We start from the raw sequence: 27256 nt of genomic DNA on the forward strand, positions 1-27256 counted from the left end.
CCTGGGTCACCTGCTGCTGTAAAGCAGCAGTGCTAACCACTGTCCCATGCTGTATTCAGCATTGAAGTCTGAAGTCTGTTCACTGCAAAGTTCTGTCAGTGGTTACAGATGGTACAACACTCAATAAGCCCTCAGTTTCTTTGAAAAAGAAGGACAGGCCTTATAATATACTGGGAACACCAAGAGGGGCAGACAAGATTTTCTTGTGTCACTACAGCAATGTAGTGAAAACAAGCAAGAACACTTTCCAGTCACCACACCTACTCAAAATTAACCTGTCCCTGGTTTGTGAATTCTTTCCGATGTCCCAGAAACACCTGCTGATTCACATAGACAGTTCCAAGTTCTTCAGAAGACAGGCAGAGAGTGCAACACCAACTGGGCAACATGTCTGCCAAATATCCATTGTCCCTAGGTGGCTAAGAATTCAGCATATGTATTCTATCACTTCATCCCAGGAGTTCACAACATCTTGGAAAGAGACCTGTGCCCAGAGAATGACAATTAAAAAATATTGGGATAGATTTGTTGATATTTTAATTAGCAGTGCTCATAAACATATCAAGGTTGGGGCTACTACAAAAGGAACCCAGAAATCACCCAAATAAACCATCAACTTGTGGTTCAAAACTGACCACTCCTGCCTCAGAGTCAGGAAGTCATGTGTTCAAGACTTGCAAAACTAAAACATAGAACAATACATGCAGAACAGGCCTTTCGGCCCTTGATGTTGTGCTGACCTGTGGACTTTTCTCACTATCCCAAAATCATCCATGAGCTTATCTAAGGATTGTTTAAATCTCCCTAATGTGGCTGAGTTGACTGCCTTAGCAGGTAGGACATTCCACGCCCTTACCACTCTCTGCATAAAGAACGTGCCTCTCATATCAGTCTTAAATCTGTCACCCCTCAATTTGTAGTTATGCCCCCTCGTACACGCTGACATCATCATCCTAGGAAAAGGTCTTTCTCTGTCTACCCTATCTAATCCTCTGGTCATCTTGTATGTCTCTATCAAATCCCTCCTTAGCCTTCTTCTTTCCAATGAGAAAAATCCCAAGTCTCTCAGCCTTTCCTCATAAGACCTTCCCTCCAGACCAGGCAACATCCTGGTAAATCTCCTCTGCTTTTCCAATGCTTCCACATCCTTTTTGTAACGGGGTGACCAGAACTGTACACAATATTCCAAGTGTGGCCGCACCAGCGTTTTGTATAGTTGCAGCATGATATTGCAGTTTCGGAACTCAATCCCTCGACTAATGAAACCTAACACACCGTATGCCTTCTTAACAGCACTGTCCACCCGGATGGCAACTTTCAGGGATCTATGCGCATGGACTCCAAGATCCCTCTGCACATCCACACTACTAAGAACCTTTCCATTGACCAAGTACTCTGCCATCCTGTTATTCTTCCCAAAGTGCATCTCCTCACATTTAGCTGCATTGAACTGCATTTGCCACCTGTCAGCCCAATTCTGCAGTTTATCCAAGTCCCCCTGCAACCTGTAACATTTTTCCAAACTGTCACTACTCCACTGACTTTAATCTCGTCTGCAAATTTACTAATCCACCCACCTATGCCTGCATCTCAGTCATTTATAAAAATGACAAACAGCAGTGGTCCCAAAACAGATCCTTGTGGAACACCATTAGTAACTGGACTCCAGACTGAATATTTTCCATCAACCACCACTCGCTGCCTTCTTCCAGAAAGCCAGTTTCTAATCCAAACTGCTAAACTATCCTCAATTCCATGCTTTTGCATCTTCTCCATTAGCCTACCATGTGGAACCTTATCAAAGGCTTTACTGAAGTCCGTGTATACCATGTCAACTGCCCTACCCTCATCTACATGCTTGGTCACCTTCTCAAAAAACTCAATGAGGTTTGTGAGACATGACCTGCCCTTGATGAAACCATGTTGACTGTCTGAAATCAAATTGTTGCTTGCTAGATGATTGTAAATCTTATCTCTTATAATCCTTTCCAAAACCTTTCCTGCAACAGAAGTAAGGCTCACTGGTCTATAATTACCTGGGTCATCTCTGCTGCCCTTCTTGAACAAGGGCACAACATTTGCAATCCTCCAGTCCTCAGGTACTAAACCCGTAGACAATGACGACTCAAATATCGAAGCCAAAGGCTCTGCTATCTCCTCCCTAGCTTGCCAGAGAATCCTTGGATAAATCCCATCCGACCCAGGGGATTTGTCCACTTTCACTCCTTCTAGAATTGATATCACCTATGCGTAACTAACCTCAATCCTTTCTAGTCTAATATCTCGTACCTCACTTTTCTCCTCTACAATATTCTCTTTTTCCTGAGTAAACACCGATGAGAAATGTTCATTTACCACCTCTCCAATCTCTACACGGTCCACATTCAACTTCCCACTTCTATCTTTGACTGGCCCTATTCCTACCCTAATCATCCTTTTATTCCTCACATATCTATAGAAAGCTTTAGGGTTCTCCTTTATTCTATTTGCTAAACACTGCTCATGCCCTCTCTTTGCTCTTCTTAACTCTCTCTTTAAATCTTTCCTAGCTGATCTGTAACTCTCCATCGCCTCATCTGAGTCATCTTGCCTCATCAACACATAAGCCTCCTTCTTCTTCATAACAAGAAGTGCAATTTCTGTTGTAAACCACGGTTCCCTTACCTTACGAATTCCTCCCTGCCTGACAGAGACATACCTATCAAGGACACGTAATATCTGTTCCTTAAACCAGCTCCACATTTCAATTGTCTGCATCCCCTGCATTTTGCTACCCCATTCTATGCATCCTAATTCTTGCCTAATCGCATTATAATTGCCCTTACCCCGTCGATAACTCTTGACCTGTGGCATGTACCTATCCCATTGCTAAACTAAATGTAGCAAAGTGCTACAAAGTGCACTTTGTAGCACTCCAAAGTGCTCACCTACAACTAAATCAAACACCTGGCCGGGTTCATTACCAAGCACCAGATCCAGTGTGGCCTCCCCTCTTGTCGGCACTTCGACATACAGGAAACCCTCCTGTACACCCTCCTGTATAATCCAGACTGAAATTCAAGAGCAATACTTCAAGAGTGCTGTACAGTCAGATCCAGTATCTTTCAGATGAGATAATAACCAAGCCTCTGTTTTCTCAGGTGGGCATAAAGCATCCCACTAGAACTACAAAGAAGATTAAAGGCATTTTCCCCTGGTGTTCTGGTCAATACTGTAAACCTACATCACTAAATACAGATTAGCTGTTCATTATCACTTTATTGTTTGCGAGAGCTGTATGTAAATTAGCTACCTCGTTTCCATCTGTAAATTGTTCGAAAGTGTTTTTCTTCTAAGAGCAAAATACCCTGGATGCTGAAAATCTGATATGAAAACAAAAAATGATGGAAATACTCATAAGTGACTAACAGAATTTGCATTTCAAATCAATCAATTTTATTCAGAACAAATTTATTACCTTCAGCTGAGGGAAACGTATCAGTGTGCAGCCAAGAACTTTCTTACACAGCAAGTTGTTGAGATCTGGGAATGCACTGTCTGACAGAATGGTGAGGAATTTAGATTAGATTACTTATTTCGGCCCAACAAGTCCACACCGACCCACCAAAGCACAACCCACCCATACCCCTAACCTAACACTACGGGCAATTTAGCATGGTCAACGCACATCTTTGTGATTGCAGGAGGAAACCGGAGCACCCGGAGGAAACCCACGCAGACACAGGGAGAATGTGCAAACTCCACACAGTCAGTCGCCTGAGGCGGGAATTGAACCCAGGTCTCAGGCGCTGTGAGGCAGCAGTGCTAACCACTGTGCCACCGTGCCGCCCACTTATATTCCAATATAATTTTAAAGAGAGGATTGGACTCCACTTGAAATGGAAATCTTTGCAGCACTAGGGAAAGAATGTGGGGTGGAACTAATTGGACAACTGTTTCAAAGAGCCAATACAGACATGATGACCTGAATGTCTCCTTCTGTAATCAGATTCGATGATTTGCTTTCAAGCTTTCAAGGTATCACAAAGCCAGTTCAAATACAGTGAGTAATTTTTTGGAGTGTACTGCCTGCTGTTCATAAGGGTGACATGCAAGATGAAATAAGGATAGTGCTGCTGTTGTTTCTTCCAGATCCGCAATGTTGCTACGAACCGGTGTGTGGACAGTAAACACGGAGCTACAGGAGCAGAATTGAGGCTGGACATCTGTATTAAGGATGGCTCGGAACGAACATGGTCACATGAGCAGGTACCATAAAGTCTAGCCATAGAGTCATACAGATAGAAACAGGTCCTTTGGCCTAAAATGTCTATGCCAATCAACAAACACCAAACCATATGAATCCTATTTACCTGCACTTAGTCCATAGCCTCCTATTCCCCAGCATGTTAAGTGCTCATCCAGATGCTACTTAAATGTTGCAAGAATATCTGCCTCCACCACTCTCTCAGACACTTCCACCCTCTGGTGAAAACATTTTTCCTCAGATTCCCCCCTACCATACATACTCCTTATGCCCTCTGGTCTCAGGCACATCCGCCATGGAGAAAGGATTCACATGATCTGCTTTGTCTATATCTCATTATTAATATTCCTCAATCAGATCCCCTCTCAGTCTGCTCTGCTCCAGGGAAAACAAACTCAGCCTATCCCGTCTCTCCTCATAACTGACACTTTACATTCAAGGCAATATTCTGGTGAAACTCTTCTGCACTCTCTCCAGTGCTATCACATTCTTCAGATAGTGTGTCAATCAGAATTACACACAGTGTTCCATCTGTGGCCGAACCAATGCTCTATAAATTTGCAACAAGACTTCCCTGCTCTTACATTCTACTTCCTGGCTAATAAAGGCAAACATCCCATATGCCTCCTCATCACCCTGTCTACCTGTGCTGGTATGGACCAAGGTCTCTTTGTTCCTTAGTAATGCCGTGTATTCATTGTGTAAATCCTTCCACATTAAACTCTCAAAGTGCATCACTTCACATTTATCTGGATTAAATCTCATCTGCCATTACTCTGCCCAATTTGCCAGCTGATCAATGTAATCTAAGATCATCTTCATCTTTGTGAACAATACCACAATCTTCATCTACAAACGTACTAATTATTCCTCTACATTCACATCCAAGTCATTAATGTACGTAACAAACGACATGGGTCTAGCACCGATCCGAATGTTACACCATGGTCACAGGCTTCAATTACAAAAACAACCCTCCACCATCATCCTTTGCCTCCTTTTTGCGAGCCAATTTTCGATCAAATTTGTCTTGGATTTCATGGGCTGTTAACTTTTGGACCAACCTTCTATGTGGAATCTTCTCAAAGGCCTTACTGAAGTCCATGTAAACCACATCAACTGCACTATCCTCATCCATATCAATATTAATTTTAACATGCTCTTGAATCTCACCATCCCAACTGAAATATCCACAATGTTTTTCTCCTCTGTGAATACAGATGAGAATTATTTATTTAAGGCCTCACCCATGTCCTCTGGCTCAATTGCATAGATTGCCTTTTTGATCACAAATAGGCCACATTGTTTCTCTGGTAATCCTCTTGCTCTTAATATACTGAGAATATATCTTGAGGTTTTCCTTAATCCCACCAAAGATGGGCCCACTTTGGGCCCAGCTGGGTTTCATGACCCCACTTTGCCCTCCGAATTTCTTTTCTTAAGCACTCTCTATACTTCTGAATGGCCTGTTGTGTTTTTAAAGCTCTGTACCTAATACATGCTTCCTTCGTTATTATCAAACTCTTGATATCTCTTCACATCCAGCATCCTTGGACTTGCTATCCTTGCCATTCACTTTTAGAGGAACACACTGACTCTGAAATCTCACTATACTATTTTTAAAAGATTCCCAGTTTCCAAATGTAGATATACCTGCAAGTAACTGCCCCCAATCTATGTTTGCAAGATCCAGTCTAATGATATTGAAATCAGCCTTCCCCCAAATTAGACACTTATCTTTTGCAGTACTCTTATCCCTTTCCATAAAATCTTTAAAGCTTACAAAGTTATGGTCACTATTCCCAAAATCCCCTCCTCACACTTCTTGACCAGCTTCATTCCCTAGGTAAAACAGTATTCTGGTAGGAATATCCACACACTGGCACAAAACAAAATTCCACCTCATCCCATTCTTTCCCTTTCACATGAAGGTATTCCCAGTTAATGATTTGGAGGTGCTGGTGTTGGACTGGGGTGTATAAAGTTAAAAATCACACAACACCAGGTAACTTTTTAAAAAGGTTTTGTGATTTACACATGAAAGAAGCACAACTATCAACAAACAATCAAGGTATTTTTCAACGTATACTTTCAGTTATATCACACTGTAAACTTTTGCTTTAAAATTTGTGTCTTACAATTGTGTCCTCCACAACCATGTGATGAAAGAGCGGCGCTCCGAAAGCTAGTGCTTCCAATTAAACCTGTTGGACCATAACCTGTTGTAGTGTGATTTTTAACTTTGTACTTCCCAGTTAATGTTAGTGTTGGGTCTTTTATCATTGAGAAACCTCGGGATAAGAACCAGGCTGCATAACACTGATTGATTCAGATGAAAGGAGTAACACGTTACTTGTACCCAATAACCTCCCATCCTCCATTCTTACACATTTCCTATTTAAATTGTGACAGCCTTGGAGACCATGCTTTCAGCTGTCTGGCCTCTCTCGGCTTCCCACTTGTCAAAGCCTCCATCCCTAACCCATGCTCCCCTATGTCCTCCTTCAGGACACTTCTTAAAACTTATTTTGTTTGGTAACGTTCCTGTCTAGCACCTTTGGACACTTCGCTACTTTAAGGAGACAATATGAAAGCAAATTATTTACATATTTACCTATTTCCATATATCAATAAATAATTCTTATGTATTGTGAAGGAGAAGTGCATGAGGAATGAAAGGTACAAGATTAGATTAGATTAGATTCCCTACAGTGTGGCTCAATAGGACCACACTAACCCTCAGACAAAGGGAGAATGTGCAAACTCCACACAGACAGTTGCCCGAGGTAGGAACCCGGGTCCCTGGCGCTCTGAGGCAGCTCCCTCTGATATCCTGGCTAATGTTTCTCCTTCAACTGCCATCACCAAAATAGATTACCTGATCATTAGCGTTGTCATTTGTTGATGGATATTACTGCGGATATATTAAATGCTGAATGATTTACATTGTGGCAATGATGACATTTCAAAAGTGCTCTGTGTTCCGGGGACTGTTTCCCCACTCCCTGTTCCGGGGACTGTTTCCCCACTCCCTGTTCCGGGGACTGTTTCCCCACTCCCTGCTCCGGGGACTGTTTCCCCACTCCCTGTTCTGGAACTGTTTCCCCTCTCCCTGCTGCAGGGCTGTTTCCCAACTCCCTGTTCTGGAACTGTTTCCCCTCTCCCTGTTCCGGGGCTGTTTCCCCTCGCCCTGCTCCGGGGGCTGTTTCCCCACTCCCTGTTCCGGGGCTGTTTCCCCTCGCCCTGCTCCGGGGGCTGTTTCCCCACTCCCTGTTCCGGGGCTGTTTCCCCTCTCCCTGCTCCAGGGACTGTTTCCCCACTCCCTGTTCCGGGGACTGTTTCCCCACTCCCTGCTCCAGGGACTGTTTCCCCACTCCCTTTTCCAGGGGCTGTTTCCCCTCTCCCTGTTCCGGGGGCTGTTTCCCCACTCCCTTTTCCAGGGGCTGTTCCCCCTCTCCCTTTTCCAGGGGCTGTTCCCCCTCTCCCTTTTCCAGGGGCTGTTTCCCCACTCCCTGTTCCGGGGACTGTTTCCCCACTCCCTTTTCCAGGGGCTGTTTCCCCTCTCCCTGTTCCGGGGACTGTTTCCCCACTCCCTTTTCCAGGGGCTGTTTCCCCACTCCCTGTTCCGGGGGCTGTTTCCCCACTCCCTGTTCCGGGGCTGTTTCCCCACTCCCTGCTCCAGGGGCTGTTTCCCCTCTCCCTGTTCCGGAACTGTTTCCCCTCTCCCTGCTCCGGGGCTGTTTCCCCACTCCCTGTTCCGGGGGCTGTTTCCCCACTCCCTGCTCCAGGGACTGTTTCCCCTCTCCCTGCTCCGGGGCTGTTTCCCCACTCCCTGTTCCGGGGACTGTTTCCCCACTCCCTGCTCCAGGGACTGTTTCCCCACTCCCTTTTCCAGGGGCTGTTCCCCCTCTCCCTTTTCCAGGGGCTGTTCCCCCTCTCCCTTTTCCAGGGGCTGTTCCCCCTCTCCCTTTTCCAGGGGCTGTTTCCCCTCTCCCTGTTCCGGGGGCTGTTTCCCCACTCCCTGTTCCGGGGGCTGTTTCCCCACTCCCTGTTCCGGGGGCTGTTTCCCCACTCCCTGTTCCGGGGGCTGTTTCCCCACTCCCTGTTCCGGGGCTGTTTCCCCTCTCCCTGTTCCAGGGGCTGTTTCCCCACTCCCTGTTCCGGGGGCTGTTTCCCCACTCCCTGTTCCAGGGCTGTTTCCCCACTCCCTGTTCCGGGGGCTGTTTCCCCACTCCCTGTTCCGGGGCTGTTTCCCCACACCCTGTTCCGGGGCTGTTTCCCCACTCCCTGTTCCGGGGGCTGTTTCCCCACTCCCTGTTCCGGGGCTGTTTCCCCACTCCCTGTTCCAGGGCTGTTTCCCCACTCCCTGTTCCGGGGGCTGTTTCCCCACTCCCTGTTCCGGGGCTGTTTCCCCACACCCTGTTCCGGGGCTGTTTCCCCACTCCCTGTTCCGGGGCTGTTTCCCCACTCCCTGCTCCGGGGCTGTTTCCCCACTCCCTGTTCCGGGGGCTGTTTCCCCACTCCCTGCTCCGGGGCTGTTTCCCCACTTCCTGTTCCGGGGGCTGTTTCCCCACTTCCTGTTCCGGGGGCTGTTTCCCCACTTCCTGTTCCGGGGGCTGTTTCCCCACTTCCTGTTCCGGGGCTGTGTCCCCACTCCCTGTTCCGGGGGCTGTTTCCCCACTCCCTGTTCCGGGGCTGTTTCCCCACTCCCTGTTCCGGGGGCTATTTCCCCACTCCCTGTTCCAGGGGCTGTTTCCCCACTCCCTGTTCCAGGGGCTGTTTCCCCACTCCCTGTTCCGGGGCTGTGTCCCCACTCCCTGCTCCGGGGCTGTTTCCCCTCACCCTGCTCCAGGGCTGTTTCCCCACTCCCTGGTCCAGGACCGATTCCCCATTCCCTGCTCTGGGACTATTTCCTCACTCCCTGTTCCGGGACTGTTGCCCCCCTTCCTGTTCCGGGACTGTTTCCCCATTCCCTGTTCCGGGACTGTTTCCCCATGTGCTGCTCCAGGGCTGTTTCCTCCCTCCCTGCTCCGGAGCAGTTTCCCCTCTCCTGCTCCGGGGCAGTTTCCCAATTCCCTGTTCCAGGTCTGTTATCCCATTCCTTGCTCCGGGGCTGTTTCCCCATTCCCTGCTCCGGGGCAGTTGCCCCTCTCCCTGTTCCGTGGCTGTTATCCCATTCCTTGCTCCAGGGCTGTTTCCTCACTTCCTGCTCCAGTGCTGTTTCTCACTCCCTGCTCCTGGGTTGTTTCCCCACATGCTTCTCCAGGCCACACTGCCCACTATGTTCCAGGGATGGCAGCCCTTGTAGTGCACCAGGGCTCGCTGCTCCGGGGACAGCAGCTGGCAACTGCCACTGCTTTTTGTGTTAATCTGTCAATATATCCTTATTGAATGGTTTTACTCTAATTGTAAACCAATAATGATATTTATTAAGAAAGCTGGATGTTGGGTGGGTAAGGTGTGTCCTGGATATCCACTGATTTCTCATTTCCACTCCACAATCCAAACCTTGCCCAATAGGAGCATATTACAGCCAGCCCTGTATTTTCCAAACAAAGCCCCTAAAATGGGTCAACATTGGCAAAGTACACAAGCTTGTGTCACTATTATAGCAGAGGGGTAATTTAACTGAGGTGTTCTAAATAGTTGATGCAGTTGATGGAGTCTAAGGCAATAAACTACCTACATATAGATTAGGAGCAGGCTGTAGGCTATTTCAGCCTTTTCTGCTATTAACTGAGTTCATGGCAGCTGTTTACCTATTATTTACTATCTATGCTACTTAACTCTGTGATCTGCCTGTATTGCTTGCAAGACAAAGCTTTTCACTGTGCCTCGGTACACGTAACAATAAATTCAATTCAGATCTAACTATTCTAGCTTCCCACTGGAAACCTTTCACCTGTTTGTTTATTTAGAATCTTTACCATCTGCCCTAAAAAAAATGTTCAGAGAATCTGCTTACTGCCCTTTGAGGTGAAGAGTTTCTGAAATTCACTATGTTCTGTGAACAAGAAAACAATTGTGTGTGTCTCTGTTTTAAACAATCGCCCCCTTAGTTTGAAACAAAAAAGAATGGATCTAAAATTGGAGTGAAACCACTCAGGCTTGACCTCAGGAAACATTGCTTCATAAAGACTGGGAGAAATGACCTCTAAAGCCCTCTGGGTGCTGGCCATCAATGGAATTGAAACTAAGTTTATAATTGGGTTTAGGGATTAAGAATAACAGAACCGAGCCATAGGCCTTTGGAGATTAAACAGAGAAGATTTACTTGACTGGAGGAAAAGGCTAGAAGTTTGAGGCAGACTGACATTCCATTGCAGCACGGATCCATCCTGGCAACATGTCAGTGTGCCTAGAGGGAAAAATCAGTGTGAAAAAATACATATAATACTGCAAATGAATATACTGGAAATGGACAGATCCTTCATTTTTGCAGTGTACAAGTTGAGGTGTCCAGTCTCCAACCAGAGGGTCTTAAGAATGTGGCTACGTAGTGGCTCAGTGGTTAGCACTGTTGCCTCAGCGACTTGGGTTCAATTCTACCCTCAGGCGATTGTCTACGTGGACTTTGCATATTCTCCCTGTGTATGTGTGGGGTTTTCCAGGTGCTCCAGTTTCCTTCCAAAATCCAAAGATATGGAAGTTAGGTGGATTGGCTGTGCTAAAGTGCCAGAGATGTGCAGGCTAGGTGGATTAGCCATGGGAATTGTAAGGGAATGGGACTAGGTGGGATGCTCGTTGAAGGGCTGAATGGCCTGTTTCCACCTTGAAGGGATTCTTTAATATGTGGTCTTGGGTAACCACAGACATGTATTTCTCCTGCTGCATGGAATGGTTTTGTAAAAGAGTTAGTATTGCAGTACATGGAGCACAGATCATTATGCTGATGACCAGGGTGTCACTGGCCAGGCCAGCATTTATTGCCCATCCCTAATTGCCCAGTGGATAGTTAGTTAATAGTCAATCACGTTGCTGTTGATCTGGAGTCACATGTAGGCCAGACCAGGTAAGGATGGCAGTTTCCTTCCCTAAACAGGACGTTAGTGAACCAGATAGGTTTTTCCTGACAATTGACAATGTATTCATGGCCATCATTACACTCTTCATCCCAGATTTGTTTTTATTGATTTCAAATTCTATCATCTGCCATGCAAGATTTTAACCCTGGTCACCATTACCTGGGTCTATTTCTAATCGCCTCCTATTTCTAAACCTAATTGACAAGCAGGATTTTGTTGTTCAGGTTAAGACTCCAATGGCACGTTTGAGTCAGAATCCCTGCACTAAACAGGGAACAGTGATTTTCTCTCAAGTGACCACGGGACAGGCTCATTGTTAAGAATGACAAACTCTTAATGCTGGAGGGCTAGCAGGAGACTTCCAGCTTGGAAAATGCAAAACACTTTCTTTTCAGGTCTGTGAGAGAGACAGAGACAGCGAGAGAGAGAGAGAGAGAGAGAGAGAGAGAGCATTCTCTCCAACGTTGTAAATCTCTCCATTAAAATTAGCCTCAGCAGCAGGAGTCAGCGATGCGATAGAGGAACTCCACCACAAGGCAGTCCGTGGCTCCACAGAGTCATAAAATCACACAGCACAGAAACAGATCCTTTGGTCCAACTCATCCATGTTGACCAGGTTTCCAAAACTGAACGAATCCCACTTGGCCCATATCCCTCTAAACCAGGGGTGGGCAATTAATTCTTCCAAGGGGCCACATGAGAAACCTGAGTTCTGTTGAAGGGCTGAACCAACAACAAGTTGAACATAACTCTGCTCAGTATTAATTTTCTCCCATTGTAAAAAGTACTAAATTATATAGTTTTGCACTGAAACTTATAATCAAAAGAATAAGGATATTCTGTTACAATAAAGATATGAAATTGTGGAGTAGGTCAAATATAGAAGAAATAAACAGTAAAAACAATAATTTCAGTATTTCATTTTATTTTTAACATGTTAATCTCACAAACCAACAATGAAAAGTTGTTTTGTTATTGTTCAGTATTACAAACAACAAACAACGCTATACAAAAAGCAATAAGTGCTTTTGATGTTTTTCAGTTCATTTTACTTGTTTAGTGAGAAAAATCCAGTCTGTTTTGGGCTTGAACAAGTGCACTGAAATCTGGTTAAATGTCTGAGGTGGATATGCGAAGGACAGCTGAGAGGTGATCATCAGTGATAGAGGATCAGGATTTGGGTTTGTTGAACTTCATCACTGAGAATGTCTGTTTGCATATATAGGTAGATCCAAAGAGGACTAGAATCTTCTGAGCATGCCTCCTCACGTGTGGAAAGTTCTCCTCTTTGAGGGAAGAGTAAAAATCAAGCAGTGAGACTGACCTAAAGTACTCTGCCAGAAGTGTGTCAAACTGCAGGTCAATGAGTTCAAGCTGAACATCATTAGGTGCATTCTCCACATTGCATGTAAATGGGGAAAAAAATCATGTGCATTTCATTCTCAACCATTTTAAAGCCTTGAAATCGCCTTGAAAATTCACCATGCAGAGCTTCTAACATAGATGAGTACCTGTGGAGGTGATCAGCTGAAAGTGCGGCTTCCTTCAGTGTTGGCAATTGGGTGAGAATGTTGTCCTCCATTTGGCTTGAGAGAAGCTGCAATTTTCTCATAAAAGCCTTCGCCAATTTGTACATTTCATGCACAAAAAGGCCCTTGCACTACAGTTTCACATTTAGTTCATTCATAAGTGCAGTCACATCAACAGCAAAACCAAGGTCTGCAATCCAGTCTGCAGCTGAAAGCTGTGGAATGCCATTCCCTTTCTTCACACAGAAATCTTGCATCTCTTCTCTCAGGTCCCATACACTTTTCAGCATTTTGCCCAGGCTGAGGCACCTGACAGCTGTGTGGTAGCCTATGTCACGATGTTCAGTCTCATTTTCCTCCAAAAGTGCAACAAACTGCCTGTGATTCAAAGCTCTTGCCCTGATGAAGTTAACTATTTTAGTTACAACATCAACCACATGGTTAATTTTTAACACTGACTTACACAATAGTTCCTGATGTATAATACAGTGCAAAAATACCAATTTCTGTCACTTTATCCTGCATTCTCTTTAAGAGTCCAACATATTTTCCCGTTAGATTTGGACAACCATCCGTTGCCGCACCCACCAGCTTGTCCCATTTTAGTCCCAACGTGTCCAAACATGCATTTACCTCCATGAACAAATCATTACCAGTTGTTGTTCCTTTCATTGACTGCATGGCTGCCAGCTCCTCCGTGATTTTAAAGTCCGTAGTTATCCCACATACGAAGATGAGTAGCTGGCCTGTGTCACGTATGTCACAGCTCTCATCCAAAGCCAAGGAAAAAAAGTCAAAGTTGACCGCTCTGTACTGCAGCTGAAGCTCCAGATTTCTCACAATGTCCCCAATCCTTCTCATTACAGTGCGTTGGGAGGGGGGCACATTCTCAAATGCCTCCTTTTTCTCCGGGCATATTAGTTCTGCAGAGTCTAACAAGCACGCCTTAATAAGCTCTCCATCAGAAAACGGTTGACTGTTTCTGGCGATTTTGTGGGATATGACATAACTTGTCTTTACAGCTGCATCTCTGGATATGTGAAGTTTAGGAAAAGGTCTTTGCTGTTTATGCAGTTTAGCTCGCACAGCACCCGACTCCTTTGCCCGCTCTTGATCAGACAAGTTGTTGTACTTCTCGGCGTGTTTGGTCATGTCATGGCAATTCAAATTATAATCCTTGAACACAGCGACCTGTGCACCACAAACCAAGCACACGGCTTTACCTCCGATTTCTGTAAATAAATATCTAGCAGTCCATGTCTTGTTAAAAACGTGGCATTCTGTATCAACCTTCCTTTTTTTGGCATGAGCTGACATTTTGAGGGCTAGCCAGCAAGCATCACTTTAGATTAGATTACTTACACTGTGGAAACAAGCCCTTCGGCCCAACAAGTCCCCACTGACCCTCCGAACAGCAGCCCACCCAGACCCATTCACCTACATTTACCCCTTCACCTAACCTATGGGCAATTTAGCATGGCCAAATCACCTAATCTGCACATGTTTGGACTATGGGAGGAAACCAGAGCACCCAGAGGAAACCCATGCAGACATGGGGAGGATGTGCAAACTCCACATAGACAGTTGCCTGAGGCGGGAATTGAACCCGGGTCTCTGGCACTGTGAGGCAACAGTGCTAACCACTGTGCCACCGTGCTGCTCTACTTTGTTGTTCATATGCACACACACATGCATGTGCTTCCATATGTAAATAAAAAAAGCATTCCTTTCAAAACAAAAACAACACCGTTGTATTGCTTGCCTGGTGTCAATACTTTTTCATTTATGTTCTAATTTAAGATTGACCTCATGCGGGCCAGACATGAACGACCAAAGGGCTGGATATGGCCTGCAGGCCATAAAATACCCAGGTCTGCTCTAAACCCTTCCAATCTAAGTACATGTCCAAACGTCTTTTAAATTTTGTAATTGTATTCGGCTCTACCACTTCCTCTGGCAGCTTGTTCCATACACACACCAACCTCAGTGTAAAAATGTTGCCCCTCAGTTCCCTTTTAAATCTTTCCCCTCTCACCTTAAATCAATGCTCTGGGGAAATAATCTTTGCTATTCACCTTATTTATGCCTTTTATGATTTAATAAACGTCTACAAGATCACCTCTGTGCCTCCTATACTCCAGGGAGAAAAGTCCCAGCTTATCCAGCCTCCCCTTATAACAACATTTTACATTTATCTAAATTAAAATCTATCTGTCACTCCTGGCCCATTGGCCCAGCTAATCAAGATCTCGTAGTACTCTAAGGTAGCCTTCTCTGTCTACTATATAATTTTGGTGTCATCCACAAACTTATTAACCATGCCTCATCTCAGTCATTGATATAAACGACAAAAACAGTGGACTCTACAGCAAACAGGGAAGTCTCAAACTCTGCCTGAGGCACTGACTCCCCAGATCAGACTATCAGTCACATCCAGGGAACTGACATTGAATCCAAAGTTTCAGAGAGCCCATAAGCTGCCTGGAAAATTCCTGCAAAGCTCTTCGCGGGAAGTGACCTCGGAAGTGAGGTCGTTTATTGTCTGTTTTGATGACACACTACGAGCAGGCTTCAAAACAGACTGATTGAAGAGATGTCCTTGACTTTAAGGATTGTTTTCTGGCTTAAACTTTCATACGAAATACTCTTTGCATGGCAATCATATACCAGGCTCTGTCATATTGATACGTTAAGCAGTAACTAATCAATTTGTGTGTGTGTGTGTGTGTGTGAGCGAGAGAGAGATCCAATGAATCATCCCAAACTGATATTTCCCAACTTGTCCTAGTGTTTGAGTCTGTTTTAAGTCCAGCCATGCTCTGCTGTTTATGCTCATTGATATGCAGCTTGATGACATCATCACAAGGTTGCTTCAGGGTACTGATGCCCTCACACAACATGGGGAACAGTACACCAAGCTCCAGCACACATTTTCACATTGGCATGTCCACCCGCTTGGCATCTCAAGGGTTAAGAATCTTGTCTCTGCTGAGTTCTGCAATTTCCAACTGAAGCAAGAAAAGCAAAAGATACAGTTTTAGATTTTGGATGCACATGGAAGCTTACTGCTTCATTAATGAATGTCACCTTATGTCAGCTATTTCTCGCAGTTTGTTCAGGCTACAAGGAAGTATAAATGCTGCTTCTGATTCAATCTGTTAATAATGCAACTTATCCTAGCTGTAGGATAAAGGGCTGGGTCGTTTTATTGCAAAAAAAGCAAGCAATTTTTTTTCTGCAGAGAATGGGGGAAGGGTGGATGGTTTATTGATTGTCAGTCACCAGCCAAACAATACGTGGCAGCAAGATGAGCAAAGCAAAGTTGAAGCTGGGTTATGTTACCAAATCGATTGAGTTCCCAAGTTCCCTGAAAGTCTTGCTAATGTCAGACATAGCATTGCCAACAAGGGCTCTGTGTACAGTTCTGGTTATCCAAATGCAGACAACAGCAATAAAGGCAAATCCTCACTGTGGAGATTGGTAAAGTGAAAAAAAGATACACTCAGGCTTTTAACCTTAATAAGGTCACGTCAGTAAGGGTATTATTTGACCTAGCAATGACATCCAAATACTTTTCCATGCCATCACCTGGATTACCTGTTTCCACATCTCTGACATCACCAGATTTTGCTCATGTCTCAGCTCGGTTAAAGTTGCAACTCTCTTTCATGTCTTCATTACTGCCTGACATGACTACTCTTAATGCCCACCTCGCCGATTGCCCATGATCTATCCACTGTAAACTCAAGCAATAGTGACTGGACTTTCAAAATAACTCAAGACCAAAATACAACAGATGCTGAAAATTTATCTCCAATTTTAATTCCATTTCAGAAATGGCTCAGCCTGTCAGGCAGCAACTGTGGAGGGAAAAGCAGAGTTTAATAGGCAGAATCTTCTGGTCCTTGGGGTAATAGTCCTCAAAGGAGGAAGGGGGGACTTAATCAGAGTGGGATAATCGCAGACCAGAAGCATGCCACCTTCCCAGGCCTGTTTCTGCCTCAGCTGCAACTACTCTAGCCACCCGTGAGACGCACAGATTGCAAGCAAACTTAAAAGGGTGTGAATCAAAGAGTGTGGTGCTGGAAAAGCATAGCTGGTCATGCAGCTCATGCTCAAAACGTCAACTCTCCTGCTCCTCGGATGCTGCCTAACCTGCTGCCCTTTTCCAGCAACACATTTTCAGCTCTGATCTCCAGCATCTGCAGTCCTCACTTTCTCCACAACCTTTCTGGTTCACTGTGATGTCCTTTAGAGAAGAAAACTGCCATTCTGACCTGGTCTGAACAACATGTGACTCCAGACTCACAGCGGTGTTGTTGACTCTTAACTGCCCTCTGGGCAATTAGGGATGGACAATAATTGCTGGCTCAGCCAGTGACATGCACATCCTGTGAATGAATTTTAAGAAGTAGCAGCACCTTCCAAACCTGTCACCTCAACCATCTGGAAGGACAAGAGCAGCAGATACATGGGAACACCCATCAGCTGCCCTCTGAGTCATACACCAATCTTGGAACTATATTGGCATTAAGTACCGCTGAGAAAAGATCTATGCTGTGAAAGCTTTACATCTTGCACTCATTAGACACAAGAATGTCAAATTACAGAGGAAACAACACTTCATACTGATTGAAAAAGTGATGCTGATTGGTTGGTGCATCAAGGTGTTACCATGAGTGCACCAGGGAGCAGTTCCATTCCTGTCTCTGGGTGACAATGCTGGAACTCCCTTCCTAACTACATTTAGAGGGTGCCGGTTCAAGAAAGCAGTCCATCATCACTTTCTCAATGGAAATTAGGGATATACACGCAATGCTAGAATCCAATTGAATATTTTATAAATAGTTTACTGCTGGGCTCAAATCGCCACTTCAATACACCACACTGTTCCCTGGCCAACATCTCTGTCTCAGGCTTGCTGCAATGCTCCAATGAAGTTCAATATAAACAGGAGGAACAGCATTTCATTTTCCACTTGGGAATCCTGCAGCTGTCCAGACTCAATATCGAGTTCAATAATTTTAGGGCTTGAACATCCCCCATGTCCTAGCCCCCATCCCCACACACCAGGTCTTGTTATCACATGATCTGCTATTATACACAACCTATTGTTAGCTACTAACAGTCTCCATTAACAGGTACTCACCCTTCCAGCCAGATTGTATCTACTTCTTTATCTGACTAACTCTTCTTCTCTATCTCTTTGGGCTCTATCTCCACCTATCATTTACCTTACCCCCTCCCCTACCCTATCTTCCGCATATAAGCCAACATTTTCCCACTTACCATCAGTTCTGAGGAAGGGTCACCAACCCTGAAACATTAACTCAGGTTTCTCTCCTCAGATGCTGCCAGACCTGCTGAGCTTTTCCAGCAATTTCTATTTTTGTTCCTTCTAACTATTGTTGGATTGCATTGTAAATATTCAGTTAAAAATCATAGAACACCTAGTATTGTGTGATTTTTAACTTTGTCCACCTCAGTCCAACAGCAGCACCTCTACATCATGTTTATATTCGAACAATGGCTGGAGTACTGTGTACTTCCAGAAGATGGCAGTACCAAGCCATTCCCCTCCCCACCGACTGACAAGGACATTGACCCATCTGTAGCCAACCTACTTATGCAGACTCCCCCAAGGCAAATATTTGAAAATCCCGTTTGTAGCCTGTACAATGCAGTCTTGAAATCACATAGCTTTTATTTCAATTGCATATCTGAGCCAGGTTTAAGTTCTCCAGGAACAAATCACATTTAAAATCCTGTATTGACTCCCTGTAACTAATTTTATTGTAAATGTTTCACCCTTTTTGCATTTATTTGGCAGCTTCATCATGGGAGAAATGTCCCAAGGTTTTTCAAAGGACCTTCCTCAAGCAAGCGTTAACACTGAGCCACAGGTCTGAAGCAAACTTGATTAATGGGATAGGTTATAAGGAGTGCCTTAAAAGGAAAGGAGAGAGAAATGGGAAATCTAAGACAAAATAGCAACTTACATCTACATCCACAGTGAGATTTTAACAATGTATGTAAGTAGCAGACACAAGTCTTGGGGTAACAGCAAAAAAATACATTGTAGATGCTGGAAATCTGAAACAAACATGGAGAAAGCTGGAGAAACTTAGCAGGGCATAGAGTCAGAGAGTCATAGAGACGTACAGAATGGAAACAGACCCTTCAGTCCAACTTGCCCATGCCTACCAGATATCCTAAATTAATTTTGTCCCATTTGCCAGCACTTGGCCCATATCTCTCTAAACCCTTCCTATTCATATGCTCATCCAGATGCCTTTAAAATGGTGTAATTTTACCAGCCTCCACCACTTCCTCTTGCAGCTCATTCCATACACACACCAGTCTCTGCATGAAAAAGTTACTCCTTACATCCCTTTTAAATTTTTCCCCTTACCCTAAACCATGCCCTCTAGTTCTGGACTCCTGCAAACTCATCTATTTATCCTATTCATGCCTGTCATGATTTTATAAACCTCTAAAAGGTCACCCCCTCAGACTCTGATGTTCCAAGGAAAACAGCCCCAGGCTATTCAGCCTCTCCCTATAGCTCAAACCCTCCAACCCAAGCAACATCATTGTGAATCGTTTCTGAAACTTTCATAACATCCTTCCTATAGCAGCACCTGTGAAGAGAGAAACAGATTTGACGTTTTGAGTCCAATACAACTGTTCTTTGGAACTGAGAGGTGCCGGGCTTGTACTTTCAAGTTTTTCTTGACAAGTCTTGTTAAGCTGATGAAGCTTCATTCCTGATGAAGGACTTTTGCCCAAAACGTCGATTTCGCTGCACTTTGGATGCTGCCTGAACTGCTGTGCTCTTCCAGCACCACTGATCCAGAATCTGGTTTCCAGGCATCTGCAGTCATTGTTTTTACCTTGTTGAGCTGATTGGCCAGTGCTGGAATGAAGGAGGGTTAAACTGTTGGAGTGAAATGAGGTGTTCAATGTAGGCATCATTTCATATCCCGTGGGCAAGGGATCTCTCCTCATTCACTTGGCCAATATTTATCCCTCAATCAACATTACGGAAGCAGATGATCTGCTTGATTGCTGTTAGATTTCTGTTAGTGGGAAGTTGTGTTCTGATTGGCTGCTGAGTTTCCTTATGGGTACAGCAGCACTTCAAAAAAGAGCTTCACTGGTGACGAAACACTTGGACATATCCTGAGTTCATCAGTGATGGTACAGAAGTGAGTCAACTTTTGTTTAGTTTTGTTGTCCCTTCCTTGTCACTGGATCAAAATGCTGAAACTTCCTCACAGACAATATTGGGGGTGTAACTGTAGCACATAGCTACACGGTTGAAGACGGCAGCTCAACAAATTCTTTTCAAGGGCAACTCAGAGGTTCTTTAAAAGCTGGTCCAGTGAGCGACATCCATATCCCATGAGTGAATAAAAATAAAAAGTACTTCACCTCACAGCTATGATGTGGACGGCTGAGGGTGAACAATGACTCATTCCCTCAACTCTCTTCCTTCCTTACATTGCCTGGGTGATCCATCACTATAACCCCTTCCCATTCCCACCCCACCACCTCCCCATACTACCAAATAGCATAGGCCTCAAAAAATGATCAACGTTGGCCTTAATTTGGTGGGGCTTGCTTACCTTCAGAAAGATCCTGTATCCAGGCAGGTTGTTGTGTTCACTAATCTTTTCACTTCATTTTAGCACAAAGGAAGCTCTGACAAAAAAATTGAAAGTACTTTTGCTGATTTAACCCCTTCATCATGACTGATGTTTTGCAACACCCAATGAATAGGGTTAATAATTAGAATGTGAAATTCACTAGCACAAGGACAGATTTAAATAAATTATATGATAATATAATAACATAGGAGGGAGAATTGTAATGAGAATTATGTTAATAGATTTGGATGAGAAAAGACAATAGAAAGCTCAAGTGAAGGATAAACGGTGTATGAGCTGGTTGGGTCAAAGATAGAATGATAGGAAATAAAAACAGACTAAATAAATCATTTCTTGGTTCCTATTTCTAAAGTTAGAAAACAGAAAGACACATATATCTAAATATAATACACAGGTAATAATATATAGGAAGAAAATTGTATAAATTCAAAATGTTCCAAAACCCTACACAACACATGACTTATTTATTTTGATATGTAGTCACTGTTGTAAGCGAAATTGTTTGGGAATCTTTGAACCAATTTGCACAGAGCACACAGCATTGAAGAACGAACTGTTTTAAGTAGTGTTTAGTGAGGAATAAATATTGACTTGAGGACATCTGGAGTCTCTCTCACTCTTCTTTGATATGTGCCCCTGACAGAGCCTAGGAGCTATGGTTGAATGTCTCATCTGCTAGATGGTATCTCCAGCAATGCAGCACCCTCTCAGTGGTGCATTTGATGTTTGTGCTGAAGATGGTTTGAACATATGGATTTCTCACTGAAAGGTAGCAAGGCTACCAGCTTATCCATGGCTGACACCTCAGTATGTTTATTCTATTCACAACCCAGACTTTATATGGATTGCTTTTGTAGTCAGACATATCAAGGAATGCAAAAGGCCCCACAAATTGCAAATTAAATAAATAATGAGTTAAATTATCGGAGAGGTTTTGGCGATGATCACTAGCAAGCTACCCGTATCTTTCTTCATGTAGTATTGAATTTCTTCCAAAGTAATGGGACACTTGAGACCTCAGAATTCATTCAAAATGCAGCACCTATCCCAATTCAAAACTCCTTAAACTCTGCCCCAAAGAGGTGAATTTTAACCTCAGTGGGCTCAGGACAGTGGAGCAAGGGTGGCATGAGTGTGAAATAGAATCTTCAGCCAAGTTTTGAGGCTTTAAATCCTGGCACTCATCTCTGTGCCAGCAGTTAATTGCCCACCTGAGATGTTGGCAACTTCCACCCTGTGAAATTGAACCCCAAGAGCTTGGCAGGACAATAGTGCAAGTGGTGGCAAGTGGTGCAGGGCTTTGAGAGGGTCATATAGGTGGAAAGGGCACAAAGTTAGGAGCCTACTGTTTTCTTTGCAGGACCTGGAGGAGCCATCTATCTCCTGGCCACAATGAGAAAAGACTTCTACGGATTGACTCACTGAAGATATGGCAGGAAGAACAGAGAAGGTGAACATTGGTTTAATGGTGAAAGACTGCCAAAAGCTACAACACAGAGATTTGGGAACACTCTTGAGTGAAACACAAAAAGCTAGTATCCAAGTACATTGGGTAAATAAGGAAGTTAAATGGAATGTTGGTCTTTATTTCAAAGGGAATGGAATATAAAACAAGGCATGTCTTACTAAAACTAAACAAAATAACTTGTCAGATCACTATTGGAATACTGTAAACAGTTTTGGAGCCTGTTAGCTAAGGCAAGATATGTTGGCATTGGAAATAGTCTAGAAAAGGTACGCTAGGCTGGTCCTAGGTATGAAGGACTGGCTCATGGGGAACTGTTGAGAACGTTTGGTCTGCACTTATTGGAGTTTAGAAGAATGCAAAGATTCTTAGGGGACTTCACAGGGTAGATGCAGAAAGGTTATTTCCCATTGTGGGTGAATCTAGGACCAGAAGGTATAATCACAGAATAGGGGTCATCCATTTAAAGCAGAGATGAGGGGGAAGTTCTTCTCCCAGAGGGTAATGAATCTGTATAATTCTATATCACAGGGGGCTGTAGAGACTGTGTCATTCAATATAGTCTAGGCTGAGATTGACAGATTTCTAATCAGTAAGGCAGTCAAGGTTGAGGGGTAGAGGCAGGAGAGTGGAGTTGGGGATTATTAGACCAGCCATGATTTCACTGATGACAGAGCAGACTTCAGGCTGACTAGCTGACTTCTGTTCCTATGTCTTATGGTCTTATGAATTTTGGATGGCCTCTGAACCTGTAGCAGCTAGTGGGAGACCTCACCTTCAGTCTCAATGTGAGATGCAATCCCATTGATATAGTGGAAACCCCAATGCATCTCTGTACATGAATGACCCAACCACTTCCCAGCAAGGGAAGGAACGCAGCATTTTAAAGGTCCCCTCTGGTCATCATGCAGAGTCAGTCATGATTGCCCTGCCCCTCCCCCTAAGTATCAGACAGGACAGGAGAGGGTTTGGTCCTACAAACATGTCCCAACTCAAATATGATAGCACTGCCACTGAGTTAGGCTGACACATGGGAGCCTATCTCCTCATCTGTGTCATTCCCTCAAAAATACCAGAGAGAAACTGGGGAGACACTTAACCTCTGATGGGTCACAAAATAAAATGTGATGGAATCCTTTTGGGGTTGAGTGTTTAATTCAAGCAACAGTTCACTCTGTTGAGGGAAACTGAGAGAAGTTTGGACTGATGGCAACATTTGTTATTGTATAGATGTGGTAAAAGAAGCTAAGCCAGTGGCATTAGTGAAATTAGTGAAGGAAACTCGTATTGTGGAGTGGGAGGTTAAAGGATAGGTTTAAGAAAAAGGAGTTGTAAATAGTTGTTGGTTTTAATATTCTCTGGTGGACTTAATGAGTAAAGTTATTAATTTTTACTTTAAATAGCGACCTCAGGGATAGTTCTTTGCCTCTCGAATTGTAACAGATTACAGCATGAGGTAAATCTTTTCTGTGTGACTGGTTTAAATTAGCAGAAGGGTTTACCCCATGTCATAACCATTAATTAAGAATTTAAAAAGATTTGTAGCTTTCTGCAGTCTTTCTCCAATTAACTAACTTTCACCTTCTCTGTTCTTCCTGCCACATCAACATTAAATAGCAACAGCTCACAAGAATATTACCTGGGTAAATTGTCCTATTGTCAGTAACTCTGATAAATGTTGAGAATCATTTTTCATTCATTAGTCAGCTCAATCAGAAATGTTGCCTCCAAATTGGGGAACACGTCAGTAGTCAAGAATATTCAGTCACCAATCTTCGGGTAAGCGTCCTCGAAGTCAGCCTTTGAGATAGACCTTGACGTAGAATCGCCAAGCAGAAACTGATAGCCAACTCCCACACCCATGAAAATGGCCTCAACCATGATTTTAGGTTCATGTCATGTCACATGTAACCCCATCATACTGCTCTGCATTTGTATTGCACTTAGTGTTCTGTTTAGACACCATCACCTTGATAATTTGTTATGATCTCTCAACCTTAATTAGTTTGTACACTTTTGGAGAAATTGTTGTTTTGGTTAGACCCTTGGCATGCAACTCTTGGACTTATCATGTAATTCCATCCACGTGGTTTGTCTCCAGCACCATCTTATTTTTAATTTTTTGTAAATATCTCTCTGCCTCAATTAATCAGATTGTAGGTCATCCCTTCACTTGCTATTCAGCTGCTGACACTTTATTCACACAGTCTGACAGTCTTGATCACCTGCAGAGACTCCACTCCACTTATTCTATTTCAATGATCTTTTGATCTCTCTGCCTTTAGATTATGTGCTTTTCTGCTTCTCTTCACGTCACCTGATGAAAAAGCAGTGCTTCAAAAGCTTGTGATTTCAAGTAAACCTGTTTGACTATAACCTGGAGTCATGTGACTTCTGACCTTGTCCAGGAGAAAGTGAGGACTGCAGATGCTGGAGATCAGAGTTGAAAATGTGTTGCTGGAAAAGTGCAGCAGGTCAGGCAGTATCCTGAAGAAGGGCTCATGCCCGAAATGTCGATTCTCCTACCTCTTGGATGCTGCCTGACCTGCTGCGCTTTTCCAGCAACACATTTTCAACTCTGACCTTGTCCACCCCAGTCCAACACTGGCACCTCCATATCTTAGCAAGGTCAGATTGCCTTTCTACCTTAAATGGTGATGCCATTGTTGCACAATATTTTCCTCTGTCTAAAACATCAATCACCTTTGTATATCTATGGCTGAGTTGATCAAGAAAGGGCACAATGGCTCAATGGTTAGCATTGCTGCCTCACAGCACCAGAAACCTGGATTCAATTCCACCCTTGGGTGACGGTCTGGTTAGAGTTTATACATTCCTCCCATGTCTATGTGGGTTCCCTTTGGGTGCTCCGGTTTCTTCCCATAGTCCAAAGATTAGGTGGAATGGCAATGCTAAATAGCCCATAGTGTCCATGGATGTGCAGGCTAGGTGGGTTAATCATGGTTAATGCGGTGTTATAGGAATAGGGAGTGCATCTGGGTGGGATACTCAGTGTTGACTCAATGAGCTGGATGGCCTGCTTCCACACCATAGGGATTCTATGATCAGTAGCAAAAGAATGACTTTGATCCAGCAGCTTCCTATACCAACACTGAAAATCAACTTCACTATGGAGCAATGTATTAAAGAAAGAAATTGCATTTATATAGCATTTACACACCAGGTGGAGCCTCCTGCAATCGGAAAGGAACGTGGCTCACTACTCAATTCTCAAACAAAATTTCTTCCCTAGAAGAAAGGCTGTGTCATTGAATTTATTCAAGACTCGGTTGGATACATTATTGAAAGACCCGAAAACCAAGGGTCAGACAGGAAAGTGAACTTGAGACCATAACCATTTGCGACTACAACTAGATCAGACATGAATTCGAAGACGATTCTTTGGACTCAAAACATTAGCTCGGGATGGAATCTGCCAGGTTCTGAGCAGTGTAGGCTGTGGCAAGATGAGTGATAGAGTGAGGTGAGATGTTTGAGATCATTTTGTAACATCTTGCATGCTTTTCTCAAGTGGCATGGTATTATTCTCACTGGACAACAGCTGCTTCCCAATTGGTAGATGTCATTGCTTGTTAACAGCCCAACACACCATGGGTTGCAACCTTACCAAATGTGTCTTGTAAATAGCTGTCAGGAGAACTTCAGATGGAGTCTTGGCAGGTTCAATTCACTGTCTCCCCTGATCAACTCCATCTTGCCCACAGCCAAACTGCAGAGTGGGACACAATTCACCAGCACCAGTTATACATACCCTTCCACCATAGACTTTGGCCCTGCATTTCCAAGGAAGCATCACCACTATTCAGGCATCCTCTATGCACTGGCAATGTGCCCTGCAAGGACAGACTCTCAAGCACAGCAGGCTGATAACCTGTAGTATAGTACTACATTGGGTACAGTTACTGCACAGGGACAGGAATCCGTTACATAGAATGGATCAGACAGCTCTTTCAGCAGCATTCACCTGGTACCTACTGGCATGCCCAAAGCCTCCATTCCTTGCCTTGCTCTGCCATGGTCTCATTCCTGATGAAGGGCTTTTGCCTGAAACATCGATTCGCCTGCTCCTCAGATACTGCCTGACCTGCTGTGCTTTTCTAGCACTACATTCTTGACTCTAATCTTCAGCATCTGCAGTCCTCACCTTCCCAATGCCTTATATTGGCAAATGATACAGTCACACAATTAGATAATGCTGTGCACCAGTCCTTAGTCAAGGGTGTGTACCTTGTCAAATGTCAGTGTGCCATGGTAGTCTGGCACCTGTAACATATGGCCTCATTGTTTGACACACAGCATTTACAGGAAGCAGTAGAACATCTCTGAAAATCTTAGAGTCTGAGCCTCAGCCACAGTCAGGTGTCCACTCATGGAGCCATTGCCCAGAGGGTCTGTGCCTTTATGTCCCAGGGAGTAGGTCCTTTATCTCCAACAATGCAGTTGCACTACTTTTATTAAAGGAAAATCTTAACTTATAAATTAAGGCACAGTAAATCTACACAGCGCCCTGACATTCAGCAAGACTATCCAGTAAATCCTTCCTGGACACAAATCAGGAAAATCCCACCTTTAATTCCAGTCAGTGTTGACTGAACTGTTGGACAGTGATAAGGATATATGAGTTGATATCACTGCCTTGCAACCTCAGACCATACAGTACAGTACAGTCCCACTTTGTTAGCTGCCTCAGCCTGAATAATAGAAGCAGTTCTGCATAATATGATTATTTGCAAATTTAGCATTGTCAATAAAGTGTTATTACCATCATACATAGGACAGTTGTACTACCACATAAACAATAGACATTGAATATTCAAATATCACCTCTACAAGTGCCTATGAATTACATAAAGGCGATAACTCAGAAACAACCCATTTTGTCCAAGAGATATGGTATTTTTGTTCCTCAGACCTTTATTTAACTCATTTCCCTATCAACATTTCTTTCCAATGCTTCCTCTCCCAGGTACTTACAGAGATGTCCTTTGAAAAATCAATGCTATTTACCTCAAATACTCCATGTGGCAGCGAATTCCCTTGCTCCATTTCAAAGTGGTGCAAGCATTTTTTTACATCTAAAAGAGAGAATCAACAGTATCCTCTGTGTTCAGTACGCTCCATTCAAGCAGGTTCCTCCTCTCTTCTTTATTGGAGTTATTCATGACTAACATATGTTTACTAGCCTCAATTTTATTCCTCCCAAGTGTGTGAAAGTTATCTGACAATGGCTGGGTTATACAAGGAAACCCACCTGGTTCACTGATTCTGTAAGAGATGATGACCTACTATTTACCCCAACC

At 44.0% G+C, this 27256-nt stretch overlaps 1 protein-coding gene across 1 annotated transcript in view; it reads left to right on the forward strand.

Moving 5' to 3' along the window:
- galntl6 (polypeptide N-acetylgalactosaminyltransferase like 6) overlaps window positions 1-27256 on the forward strand; it is an 832913-nt gene that overhangs the window by 753319 nt on the left and 52338 nt on the right. The window contains exon 10 of the mRNA XM_060833907.1: window positions 4132-4248. Within this exon, the coding sequence (XP_060689890.1) occupies window positions 4132-4248 (117 nt within the window). The remainder of the gene's footprint in view (window positions 1-4131; window positions 4249-27256) is intronic.

This window comes from Hemiscyllium ocellatum, chromosome 2 (assembly GCF_020745735.1).
Source record: "Hemiscyllium ocellatum isolate sHemOce1 chromosome 2, sHemOce1.pat.X.cur, whole genome shotgun sequence".
Lineage (NCBI taxonomy): Eukaryota > Metazoa > Chordata > Chondrichthyes > Orectolobiformes > Hemiscylliidae > Hemiscyllium > Hemiscyllium ocellatum.